Source organism: Porites lutea, chromosome 5 (assembly GCF_958299795.1).
Source record: "Porites lutea chromosome 5, jaPorLute2.1, whole genome shotgun sequence".
Lineage (NCBI taxonomy): Eukaryota > Metazoa > Cnidaria > Anthozoa > Scleractinia > Poritidae > Porites > Porites lutea.
In genome coordinates, this window is record NC_133205.1 from 28,093,590 (window position 1) to 28,107,321 (window position 13,732).

The window sequence follows — 13,732 nt, forward strand, 5'->3', positions numbered from 1 at the left end:
CAGAGTAAGATTTGTCATCAGAAGCATAGAACATCACAATCTCGTGGGAATGATGTTCTGATTCCACTTTATGACTCTGTGACATATGATCAAGTGAAAACTAGGAACTAAGTCAATCACAAAGTGTGGGAATGAGAATTGTGTTTGGTTTACTCTCTCTCTCTCTTCTGCTTTCGACTCCAATAATCTGGTTTTTACTAGACTGTAAACGACAGAGAAAAAAGTGGAAACATTCCAAATTTTCTTCTGATTTTTAACTTCACTACGTCATATAAGCCCTTTTACAACTTTGACTCTGTTGCTAATAAGACCTAGGAAAAGGTGACCACATTCTGTAGGGAACTCCACTGTAAAAGCGACAAAGGCACTTGTCAAAACGTTTTGATAACACCTTTGAAAAGTACCAGAATCTTGTTTGTGTGCCAGTCCACAAATCTTAACCCTTAAAACTCATGCAAAAACCCCCATCACAAGCTAGTCTCCATGCCCCCAGGGTACCATGATTACTGAGCCATGCAGGGTTTTTCGGTAACATTTTAAAGCAGCACATTCCTGTGTGAAACAAGCAGGTGTGAGCAATTTTAAATTTAATTTTGAATTAAATTTAAACTGAATTGACCAGATGTTGGATTTGAATTTTAATCTTGTGTGCATAACAGAATTATGTGACCTCAGGGGGACATTCATTATATTAATTTATCATAACAACTAGCGACGAACGGAAATGATAGTTTTTATTGTGAAGCTGGTAACACTACATAATAAAGTCGAAACAGTAAGCCCAATGGGATTCATGCTTCAGCTCTGAATTAACGGCTATCACTCCATGACCTTTGTAACGGTTCTCTTACCTTTCACAGAAAGTTTAGCTCAACGGCGGCAAACAAATTGGTTGACAGACAAACACTTGTGGCAAAATTACTTTAATTATTTCCAGGCTATGCAAAGTGCGATTTTATGGATGTCAATTAACAAAAGAGGGAAAACAAAATGATGTCACGGAAGTATATAGCCTAATTTTTGGAATTGCTTGAGGCACACATTAATATTTCAGTTTACTGTAATTTTTTGCAGCTGTATTTGTCTCCCAACCAGTATAGAAAATTTATTAACTGAAACTTCACAGAATTTTCACGACCAGCATGAACCCATCAATACTTCTGATAGATGATTATAATAATTATGAATATTATATTGATTTTAAATACGTTTTATTTGCATCTCTCTAGAGCAGATTAACATCATACGATTATTATGAACACTGTCAGTTATGCCACTTATAACTTTTGAGTAACATGTCCTTAGCACAGTATTGCTCCTCTCTTTAAGTTAAAGGATTAAACTTGACGCTAACTTTTACATTATTTTTAACATCTTGCTTAAGCTGAAAATGGAAGGGAAATTGTGCTCCGTAAATAACTTCTTTCACAAAGATTAATTCCAAGAAAAAAGGTGTACTTTTTTACTGTTTCTTATTTTATTTACCAAAGACAATTCAAGATGTATGAAGACTTATTATACTCCTTGTTTACCGAATTGCTAAACTGTTGGTAGACTGACGGCTGACGGCTGACGGATCAGAGACAGTCAGCTGACAGACTTTTAGGGGAGCTCTTCTTCACTTTTACCGACAAAATAATGACAGTATTTTTCAAAACTAATTTTGTAACATAACTAAACAACATGCAACCATTATTTAACCCTTGCTTTGAATAATGGTCAAAGGAGATCAAAGTTCCATGGATATGTCATTCTGGAGGTTCAAGACATGAAAAAGTATTCACAAATCATTACATGAACTTTGAGTCTCAATAACCAAGTTGTATCCTTAAAGCAGCTGGCTAAATGAACGCATTTTATTTCGACTGCCTTCTCAAAATAAAATATTAAATTAATAAGCATTTCCCCTAGTAAACACATGGTAACACTTCAGACAAAAAGTTCTTCTCTTTTTCACTTTATCTTCATGAGTCACATGTTATTACTTGACAACATCCCCAATTCTCACTATTATCCTTCAATTTTCAACTGTTGATGTATGCTACAAAACGTTATCACAAAACTAGTATTAACACTAATCGAACTACAAACTCATTACTGCTAAAACTACATAAAACATGCTACCTTATATCTTATAATACACACTCAAAAATGAACTGTGAACAATTAAGCGCTATTTTTTTAATGTACATGCACAGAACACTTTTTCTCTAATCCACTCCGGAATTTTAATAATAATTATATCCTTACCCAGGATTGAAAACACCATACCAAAAATGGACAGTGCGGCACTTAGAAAGTAGTTAAAGGGTTACTTGCCTAAACCACACAATGCCAACTCTTCTTGTGTTAAAAAAATTAACTCTTTGTTTTCTAAAAGTCTTTTTTGTGTACAAAAAAAAAAACAAACTAAATAAACAGCCAATTGAAAGAGTCAAACAAATAAGACATCTGTTACCTGATGAAACCTTCAAGCAAAATTATTAGCAAACTAAGGGTTGATCAATCCAACCTCATTACTTTATACATGTAGATGCAGATTAAGAGAAACCAGATTGTCTGAATGTATAAGTCAATACACTTTACAATTACTGTGTACCAAACCTTTAAGCTAGCATTCCACTTAAAAGCTAAAGGAATACCAGCTGAAAGAATAAATTCAATGGTTAAATAGATAATTCTTGGAGACAATGAGCTCAAAAGTTCAATGACAGTGATGCCACAAAAATTCAATAAAAACGTTTTACAGAACACTGACTTCAGTTAGTGGAGGTGACACAGAAGAGCTGTGCTGATCCATTTTTTTCTGGCCATCTAGTCATTTTTGCTCTGGCAGAAACCTGCTCAGGAAGTCCACAGGAAGAGGGAAGATGATTGTGGAATTTTTCTCAGCTGAGATCGAAGTAAGTGTCTGCAAGTATCGCAGCTGAAGGGCAGAAGGTGACTCTGAAATAATATCAGCAGCCTCCTTCAGAGCACGAGATGCATTCATCTCTCCCTCGGCAGCAATGACCTATGACGTAAACAGACTTGGTGTTAAAATCAGCTGAGTCTAATCTGTGATTAAGGGACCTCACTGACAGTCTGTTAACGGAAACTCTAATTTTTTGCACCACTCACCATGCAAGTAATCATTTTCTTCATAAGGGCTACAACTAATAGCCAGAGATACATCTCACTTTGACTTTGAAGATGACTACCGCACAAATTGTCACAATTAACAACAGTCTTATTCAAGACTACATGTACATTCATCCAGATGATCATTATTCAACCTTCTTATTGTGAAATCTCAATATGTTAACTAAAAGGAATTTTTGCTTTGAGGTTTACCTAACCACCGCCTACTTTGCAAGTGAGCATTCACCAGTTATTACTGATATCTGCAGTGACATACAAATCAGCACTCGTTACTTCAAAAACAATACAGCAGTCAGAAAAACTTTTGCAGTGCTAAATTTGAAATTGAAGTCCTTATTCCTGTGTCGAAACCCATCTAAAATAAATAATTCTGAAAATTAGTTGGGGTGCCAGACTGATTTAGTACCTTTGCACGTGCATCACGGGTAGCTTCAGCTTCTGCTGCCATGGCTCTCTGCAATTGCAGAGGAAGACGAACGTCCTTCCTACAATCCAAACAATTGACATTATTGGTTAAAGATAAGGAAGGGGGGAAAACTGTGGACTGCAGGGGTCAAAAATTACATAAATCTTTTACAAGCATAAATTTCTACAAGCACCTGCTATAACAGCCAGGTAAATGCAACAACTCATTATTTAAAAGGCCTTACTAAATAATAAGTGGAATCAAGACTTAAAGTGACAGGGATGATTGACAGATTTTGGAGGGTTTGAAATTCACTGCACATGTGCCAGCTGCGTAATGAAGTACAAACAAACTCATTTTGCAATTGTTTTAATATCTAATGCATTCCTGGAATACTGGTCTGCAAAATATGTCCTGGGGTGGAAATTACTGGGCTGCCTGTGCAATAACGCACGACCTTCAAAGCGGAAGGGACCGAGTTTGATACCCATTATTGCCCTTTCTTTTTATGAGAATAGAATATCATTCTTCTTCTTCTTTTTCTTAAGCCAAAGAATTTATTTCATATTATAAAAGAACATTACTTATTTACTTATTTTAAACAAAAAAAAAGAAACAAGGGGTACATAAACCTTAAACCCTGATATCAAAGTATAAATTCTCATTTATTGTCCCTATACATTATTTTGCTATATAAGTAGTGGGGAGATGTTATACTAAAGTATTGATTAAATTTATGAACGTGAACTTAATTCTTGTGCTGAATATTTTTATATAGGGCTTTTTAAAAAGGTTGAAGAGGATATTATATACACATGGTTATTTTACATGTAAAAACATCAGCTATTTAGCTGACCTTTCAAACATCATATTAAAAAAGACGTACTCTGTTTTGACTTTTCAATAATTCTTGAATTGGTTTAGATAGATAATTTGGATTTTCTTTGCTATTTCCAAGCAAACAAGACTCAACGCCATTAAGAGCATTCTGTTATCATTTGTTATGCTTCTCCTCAATTCTGTGTTCACCCATTCAGCAAGCATGATATATTGATGTCAGCATTAGCGAGTTTCGATAAACCTTTGAAAGTTCACAGCTCACACAAAGTTTCTTGCCATACACACCTTTTTATGGAGATGTAACCTAAAGCCTCTGCAAAATGGGAACTTCAAAAAGCCTATAATCAATTTATCTCAAAACATAATACACTTGACTTGCACAACCCATATTTTCCTACAGGTGTTTTGAATACGAACTACAGTACATGTGAGGGGCAAAAACAGTATAATATGAATGAACCATAGGATCAATATCATTGTGCATCGAGACGAATAGCTTGAACCAAAAACAATTTCAGAGGTCATGTACATGTGATCAGAAGTAAACAAGTTCACGAGCACATAGTGCATTTACAGTGCGTTTAGTTCAGTCTTAATACCCTCGTACTGTGAATAATATTTTGATATTGTTTAGCTGGCACAAAAATTCGGAGGAGTTAGTTAGTTGGTTTTCGTTTTTGCCTTCTTTTGATCATCCCAGTCACTTAAACTCCTGAGTATCCCACTATCCTAAATTTATGTGTAAGTCAATAGGCAATAATAGAAATTAATATTATTGGAAGACAAACACCACACAAAGACAATGGCGTGGCAGCATGGTTGCTTTGACAGTGCAGGAACTTGAGAAAATGGATGAAAGACTTTAAGCCCTCAGTAAAAAAGCCATATTACAGAATCTAATAATACTAAAACGTGGGATACTTACACTTCTACACGCTCCACTTTCACACCCCAAGGATCAGTGGCTTCATCCAGGTGAGTCTGAAAGGACATGGACAGTATTAAATTTGATCTTATGTGTTTTCTCTACCATTACAGTGTGCAAAAACTGTACCCTTTCAGGCAAAAACATTCCTCATGTTATTCTGTTTGAATTGCTGCATGCATGGCAAGTGAATCATTGAGAAATGGAAAGCCAAGCTGTTCAAACTGAATAACTGAACACCTGGGAACGGATTAAGAAAAGTATTATTCTTAATCAATTGAGCATCTCATAAAACTTCTGATGCACACTTCTAACAAAATGTCCATTTCATACCATGATTTCCTGTTTGTAATACAGGTCTTACAAAATGCAATAATAATAATTATGTCTACATACATGGGAACAGTTCACAAAATAGGCCATTTGCATGATGGCGTCGTTTTACTACTACGACCAGAATCCTAAATATGTTTTTCCTTTCATATTTTAATTTGGTAATCCCAGAGAAGTTTCAATAACAAAACCACCAATCTGCACAAGAAAGCAAAACCCTGAAGGATTCTGGTCATAGTAGTAAAATGACATCATCATGCAAATGGCCTATCAGCATCATAAGGGGGTGACAAGAGTTAAAAGGATTAAAAGTAATCATGAAAGAAGTGATCAGTGACTTTTTAGCTAGATAACAGTGATGTCAACTGTAATTTTGTGTAACATGTCCTTCACACAAACCTGCATGGTCTTGCTGATTTCCTCACGGTCTGTCAAGATCTCACTCAGGTTCTTTGTGCCCAAAAAGTTTCGCAATGTAGTCTGTGCCAAAAGGCGGGTTGACTGATCGACTTTTTCCACATTAGTGACTGACATGGTGGGATCGCTAATCCTAAAGTAGACAACAGCGTCCACAGCAACTGTCACACTGTCTTTTGTGAGAATCTACAAAAGGGAAAATACCAAAGTTCTGGGAATCATTAATTATTTGGTAAAATTTGAAATTCGGGCAATGTAGACCTCTCTATTAAAATACCATCCCACTCAAAAAGGCCAACTTGTAACTCTTTTTTAATTAATACCCTACAAAGGCACATATTGCACTTAATACTAACCTTGCTCACCTATTGCTGTCAGGATCATAAATAACCCCACAAAATGAACAATGTCAGGACCAGTTCTCCTTTTTGTATAGTCAAATTGTTTCGTTCTTATTTGTATGTGTGCTTCTTTATTCAGAATAAAATCTTCCTTCAGACAACTTTCTTACATGGTCTTTGCATTTCAAAATCAGGGCTGAGAGCCAAGGATTTTACTCAGCCACAACAAGCATAACCCAGTGCTACAAGCTCAAATGTTTAAACAGTTGCCTTTTGGCAACCTAAAATCATAAATTGGTTGCCAAACATACAGGATTGCTTACCAGAAATTAAAAAAGACATGTAGGGCAATATTAGCGTAGATAATATTACTAACAAAATGTTTTATTATCTCACTTAAACCTTAGAAAGACCATAAGCACGAACTTAAAAACACTACTGCTTGGCACATAACCTTTTTTAAAACTTTTTTGTTGGCACATTACCATTGAACCCAGTTCACCAAATTGGCAACTTTTGCTGCAATTTAAGACTTCTGCTGCAATTTTTCGACTCGCCAAGGCAACCAAATCAGTTCCAGCTGGAAGTACTGGGAAACCCAGCCTCTTTCATAGTAAGCAAAAGAAAAATGGATCCAAAAGAACCCCTTACATGTTCAATTCCCTGCCTATTAATATTGCATATATCTGGAAACTTCAAGTGACAGCCCTGGTTTCTTGCTATTATTTCTGAGAGACAACAGTAAGCACACTACACTGTCAAAGTGATACTTTGAGATCAGGATATAATAACACTTTCTAGTTTACATGAATTAGTGCCAACCTGAAGCTATAAATATGATTTTACTGTGCAGTATTATTAAATAATACTGCACAACAAAAAAAGTTATCTGAATTATCCCCAAATTGCAGAATAATTAACAGAAAAGTACCCATTTTAGCTTCTGATAACCAATATTGAACAAATCAATGGCAAAATATTGTTTTCAACAGATCAATGAAAAATTGTAAAAGAAGTTATTTGACATACCTCCTGAGGTGGGACATCAAAGGACACTGTCCTGAGATCCACCTTCTGGTATGAGTCAATACAGGGCAGGATGAAAAACAATCCTGAGAAATAAAAGTATGGGGAGTGCTACTAAACTAATGCACAGTTAAAGCCAAAGGAATTAATAATATAAATTTTATCAAACAGAGATAAACACTAATGAAATGCAGTAGCTTCCTGAGCTGAATCTTCACCACATTTGGGAACCCCATAAGAAAAACAATTTGCCATTACACATTAGCATTTTTTTACCTGGTCCCTTGGCTCCACCAGACATTAAGCGACCAAGTCGGAAAATGACTGCTCTCTCATATTCCTGCACTATCTGTGGAAATTGCCAAGTGACACAGAATTAGTTTCAAATCCTAAGAAAAACAGGGATGCTGTGAAAAAAGTCAATTTCAAGCCCAGTGGTACCTGTACACCTGAGGGGAAGAGACAACATAAAGCAAACGTCTCTGTTTTGTGTCTGGGAAAAAGCCTGATAGCACAGCCTGAGGGCTCCATTATGGATCTCTGGACCTCAAGTCCATCATGTTAATCACTACAACACTCCATAATTAATGCCACCACCCTTTCTTCAAGGACTGCATAGGTACATGTACCATTTTTCGACATCCCATAAATGGACAAAACTATACAACAAAATTATCACTACCTTTAAGCAGAAAAAAATTGCCAGAGGAAATGTGCAGATGAATATAAAAATTGAAAAGCCTGTCAGAATGTAGTCACAAATTCCACGGCTTGGTGTATCATCTTCAAGCAAAAAAAAAAGAAGAATTAATTATTAACACTATGAACTGGCAGGTAAAAAACACCCAAGAGTTCTCCGTAAGCAAAATTCAGAGACAAAATTAAGAGATGCACTTTAACATCTCATCTTTTGTAAACCAACAATATCTCCTTTAAAAGGAACAATGACACCTTCTCTCCCCATCCCCCCTAAGCAATGAGGTGCCGTTTTTCAAGCCAATAGCAGAAGACAACCCACACAGAAACTTTGGAAAGAGGGATAGGAGGAGGGTCCAGATTGTTGTGTTCTCCGCGATATGAGTTGTGGTTCAATTTCATTCTTGGTTTAATTTTATTTCCCTTTGTTGTAACCTCATTATCATACATTACAATACCCAAACACAAAGGAAAACAAAATTTAAACCACGGATAAAATTGAACCACAACAGATACCCAGGGTTCGTACCCTTTTTTGAACAAAAACTTCAAGGACTTTTCAAGGACTTTCAAGGACTCATTTCCCATTTTTCAAGGCCTTCATTCAGTGCAAAAAAAGAGCCTTGAGTCTATGTCTTTTTTACTTCTTCCACAACATTAGCAATATTATCCTAGAGGTCTTTCTGTGTTTGCTGGGTTGGATAAAGTTAGCACCGAAATTCAAGGACTTTCCAGCACCCACTGCAATTGTCAAGGACTTTCAAGGCCTTGACCTTTTATTTTAAAATTCAACGACTTTCAAGGTGCATGCAAACCCTGTATACCCCACTTGACGTCATAGTGCCTTTGAAAAAACGGAGAAGGAGAGAAGGAACCACTCAAATCCTTCCCTGGGTTCACCCCTGATTATGACTGATGTTAAGTTGTATGCTGCAGGCCCCTTGTGTCTTAAAAATTAAAAGCACTGAACAAGATACAGGCTTAAACTCACTTCATTACCATGGCTATGCTCATTGCTTCTGCACAAAATCTTTCACTTTTTTTTAATAGGTGTTCTCTGCAGTTATATTTGCTTCCTTTTTTTAATTCATTCATTATGACATATGTTTGACATGTTTCAAAGTTGACAAAGCTACAGTGATAGTATGAGAAGAAAGTAACTTTTGAACTGCTCTTCAACTGCCATGAACTAGCGTCAAACATTCTTTGAACTACTTTATTTTCTGTCATAATATTAGAATTTGTCGAGTACTCGCAGGGGCTCACCAAGCTAAAGGAGTAGGTGATTTCCTGTTCCCTTAGTTTTGGTAAATACCAAAAATATGTCTGCGTTATAAAAATTTCTTACAGTCCGAGAATGTGTTACCTGGGGCATAGGAGAATTAAAAATCTATATTTAGATGGGGCTACAATTGGACTGATTTCAAATTGTATACAACGTATTTTGCATCTACCCATTCGGCAACTAAAAACGTGTGTGTAGCATTTCAAACAGGTGCATAATAATTCGTAGGGGAAGCATACGTTCAATGACCAAGATAGTTTATATTGAATGTAATAACTATATATCTCCACACATTTTCATTTCTCTAAAATATTAAAACCTACAAGCCGAATTACTGGAAAACACTGAACATGATAACTATGACAATGTTACACTTCGGTTGTGCCAAATCCTAGTTTTTGTCCTTGTGTTGTGCATGATCTACTGTCATAAGACATTCAAAGTCAGAGAGCAAAAATATACAGTTCACAACAGACAACAGCAAATTTTCATAAAATATAAATGAAGAACAGGCATGGCAAACAAATTAGGTTATTTCAATCCTCTCTTTTACCACGGTATTTCTGAATGTTGATGTGTAAGGGCAAATTTCAGTACGGTCTATGTAAAACAGTCTAGTCGGCGAGATATTTCTAAAAAACCGAAATTAAATAATAAAAATTATATACGAACGAAATAACTTACTCATTCTGTACAAGAAGTTTAAAAACTACAAGTTCTTACTATCTCACAACGGACCTTTGGGTTGAAGAACGAGAACTGCTGTAATAAGATCGATAAACTTGCTTCAGTTCATTTATGATTTAAAGGTTTTTTTCGCGTTAAAAGTGCTCGAATTCTTTTGAACAACATGGGAAAAACTTTAAAGTTAAGTTTAAACTTAGGATTGTTCAGTGCTCTGTAATTCGTACACAGCTCGAAGGACAGTTGCGAAACAAACAGCTGCCGTAGAAATGCATGCATAAGCTTATGCAAGCTTCTCAATAAAACTGAAGTTTGCACGTAACGTTGACGTTGCTAACCAATTGTGTAAAGCTTTTGGGGAAAAAATTCAGCTTTTTTGCTGTCCAAATTACTTAGAGCGACAATATCGATCTCATTACATCTGTACGTCTCAACCTTGCAACTGTCACGAAAGATAGCAGTATAAAAACTTAAAAGTAGATTTCAAATTCCCAGTGCGCCAAAGGAAGACAAAGATTTCCCTTCAATTCAAATAAAATACAATTAAAATGTCTATGAGTATCTTTTCAGGAAAATAAAGGAAACATTGTATACCTGAAGATGCCATTTTTTGCTTATAACTCCTTGAAATACAGGTCAACAGTTACAAACAAAACACTGCGTACCGTCCTCCACTCCACCTTCCTTTTCTACACCTCTGAAGCACCTTGCATTGCACGTGACTTATGATATCAGACTGCAATTATACATTAGCCAATCAATGGCTGTCGTTCAGGGAGTTCGTTCAGGGTTCGTGTTCACCTGCACGGAATATAAAACTTTCGGCAACTTTCGGGTGAAGCAAAAGTGACTGAAACGTGAAATTCTGCGCAAAGTTGACCATAGCTTTGGTGGATTTTAAAAAATGCGAAATATCTTTTCGTATTCATACTAATCGTTATAAATAAAGAAAGAGTTCCAAGTGAGTGAGCAATTCAGTTGACGTCACAGCAGCCATCCCGTGCTATAAAACTAGAGTAACTCTTTTTCCTCATGTAAATTCGGCCAAAAAACAATGGGCCGGTTATTTCAACAGAGTTTAACCAGTGTGTAACAAAACCGTGTTCCAAGTCATTTTCAGTTTGCCCAACACTTTAATCTAAACACCATTTGTCGTGAACAGTTTCATTAAATGTAGTGCAGACCAGAAAAACATTTATCTTCTCGAATTGACCCGCTAAGAAAGATATCTGCAACCTCGTTCCCAGGGTTCTCTCTCGAACGAAGTTGAGAGATCTGGAGGTCCAAAAATTTCTGAAACCGCGTTCTAAGTTAGACTTCGTTTAAATAACCGAGCCAATGGGTTTTTTGCCCGAGCGTTTAGCCGCCTTGTCAAGTGGTCGAAAATGAGTAAGTTTTATTCATTTACTGTTACTACTAATTTATTAATTTTTTTTTTCGTCTCTTTGCTGTTGTTTCTATTAATAAATTTGTCATCTGTTGTTTTTTAGAGATCAAACCACTGAACTTTCTGTTCCCTTTGAAAGTTGGCGATGGTATACTTTCACCATGGAATATATGGCACTTTAAAATATTTATTGCCCCTATGTCAGGGGCACCCAACGAGAATATAGTTCAAAACCACTTAAACATAGCATTGTTAAATGTATTTTGGTATTTAAACGGTAGATATAGGCATATTTTTATCCTCTAAAAATTTTTCATCTGTTTGGATTTCCTAGCTGTAAGTCTAGTGATCCGCAAATTATAGGGATCAAAACTTACCTTTTCGAAGATTTCAGCCAGAAAAAAGGCTCCCGAAAATTCTAGGTGACCTTTTTATGGTAAAAATCCGTTAAAAAAGCGCAATTATACCAATTTTTTTGATGTTCGACAATCCTAGGAGAGGCAGGCAAGCAAGAAATTTTACAAAATGTTCCGAAAATTCAAGATCTCAAATCGTCTTCCGAACAGATATTTTCCGAAAATTGACGTTGGGTGCCCCTGCTATGTTTGATTGGTACACAAAATTTTGCGTAAATGCCATAAATGCAAACAGTGTCACGTTTCAAATGATGTGATATCGGACGACCCCTCTCTGAAATAAACGCCTCTTGTCTAATAAACCCTCCCTTTTTTTGTTTTGTTTTAGTATCACTTTCCATTTACATTAAATATATACACAGGATTTAGCTAGAAAGATGAAGTAAGGAACCCACGGAAGCCAATAAGGCTTATGCAAAGGACCACCTTTAAAATTAAATGCTGGAATAGGCGAGATAATGTAACAAAGCAGACAGGGCCATTTATTTAAACGGAGTTTTGCCCGTGTTTAACAAAACCGCGTTCTAAGCCATTTTCAATCAAACAACACTTTTATCTAAACACCATTTATCGTGAACTCTCTAGAAGCTGTGTTTTTTGTTTTTGGCTTAGTTATAATGAATCATACTTGCAGTGTAATTTAAAAAGGTAGAGAGCTCACAGTCGTGACCGTCCGCCATGATGGCAGTTCGCTCATCTTATGCTTTTAAGTTTGTTGAGACCCCTTCTCTAATAAACGCCCCCCACGACAGTTACTTCCAAATACTAGGAATTGGCAAAAAGGAGCAAAACAATTCAATTTAAATTTAGCCAGCTTCATGCAGTTTCTTGTTTGATTAACAAGATTTTGTGAATTGCATCTTGTTCAAAGTCAAGTTCAAAGTAAAGATTCTGGCATCGAAAGTTAAGGTTTAAAAAATCCACATTAATCTAAACGGCGTAGACATATCAATGGATGGACTATAGAGTTGTCTGCTATTTATGATATATACTGTGGCAAGAGAGAATGATGAAATATACGTTGCAGTAAATTTTTTTCTCTCAGGTGATTTTTGTTTGTCTTTTGTTTTGGGGTACGGTAATATCTTCTAATGTAGTTGAAACAAAGGATAAATAAAAATTACCTGAGATAAAAAAAAACTAACAACATATACGACGAATGCATGTTAGTTTTGTGGATTTTTGTCCAATTGTGAGAATAAACGACTCTCTTTTAAACGCCCCCTATCTGTCAACGCCCTCGCTAGGGCTCCCAAAATTGAATAGACGACCCGGGCGTCTATTAGATCATTTAATTGTAACGAACATAAAATATCCAGAGAATATTAGCCTGCGCAGCTGGCGGTATTACGTGATTAAAGTTTTGGCGGCGGAGCAGTGATCCAAAAAAGGGAGTGGCTGGTACAGCGGCTCCACCGCCAAATCTCACTCGACTAGTACACAATACCGCCATACAATACCGCTAGTTACGCAGGCTAAGAGAATATGAAAACGTAATATCCTGATACTTGCCACCGTCCTTAAATCCCTTTACCCCCACCTCTCACTCTACCTCCCCCTCCACTAATCACCTTTTCCTGTCGAACTCACTCCCCTAATTTGCCAGTAATTATTACAAAGTTGTTATTTCCCATACGAAAAGTTAAAACGCGCTGGATGCTAAATAGCACAGCTAAATAGCTTTTTTGGTCCTTCGAGCCGGATTTGAAACGCAGAGTTACCGTATTTATTCGATTAACCGCCCTGGGCGCTTATTAAATGTTTTGTCTGACCTTGAGAGTGGGCGCTAATTCGAGGTGGGCGCTTATTCGAGGCTGGGCGCTTATTAAATTTTC

At 36.4% G+C, this 13,732-nt stretch overlaps 1 protein-coding gene across 1 annotated transcript; it reads right to left on the reverse strand.

Annotated features, from left to right (window-relative positions):
- Positions 1-716: 716 nt before the first annotated feature.
- LOC140938927 (stomatin-like) lies at positions 717-10,785 on the reverse strand. The gene is made up of 8 exons (XM_073388453.1): positions 10,689-10,785; positions 8,112-8,212; positions 7,706-7,778; positions 7,433-7,515; positions 6,045-6,248; positions 5,313-5,368; positions 3,548-3,626; positions 717-3,013 (listed from the first exon to the last, which is right to left on the reverse strand). The coding sequence occupies exons 1-8, from the start codon at positions 10,699-10,701 to the stop codon at positions 2,819-2,821; spliced, it is 804 nt and encodes a 267-aa protein (XP_073244554.1). The 5' UTR covers positions 10,702-10,785; the 3' UTR covers positions 717-2,818.
- Positions 10,786-13,732: the final 2,947 nt, after the last annotated feature.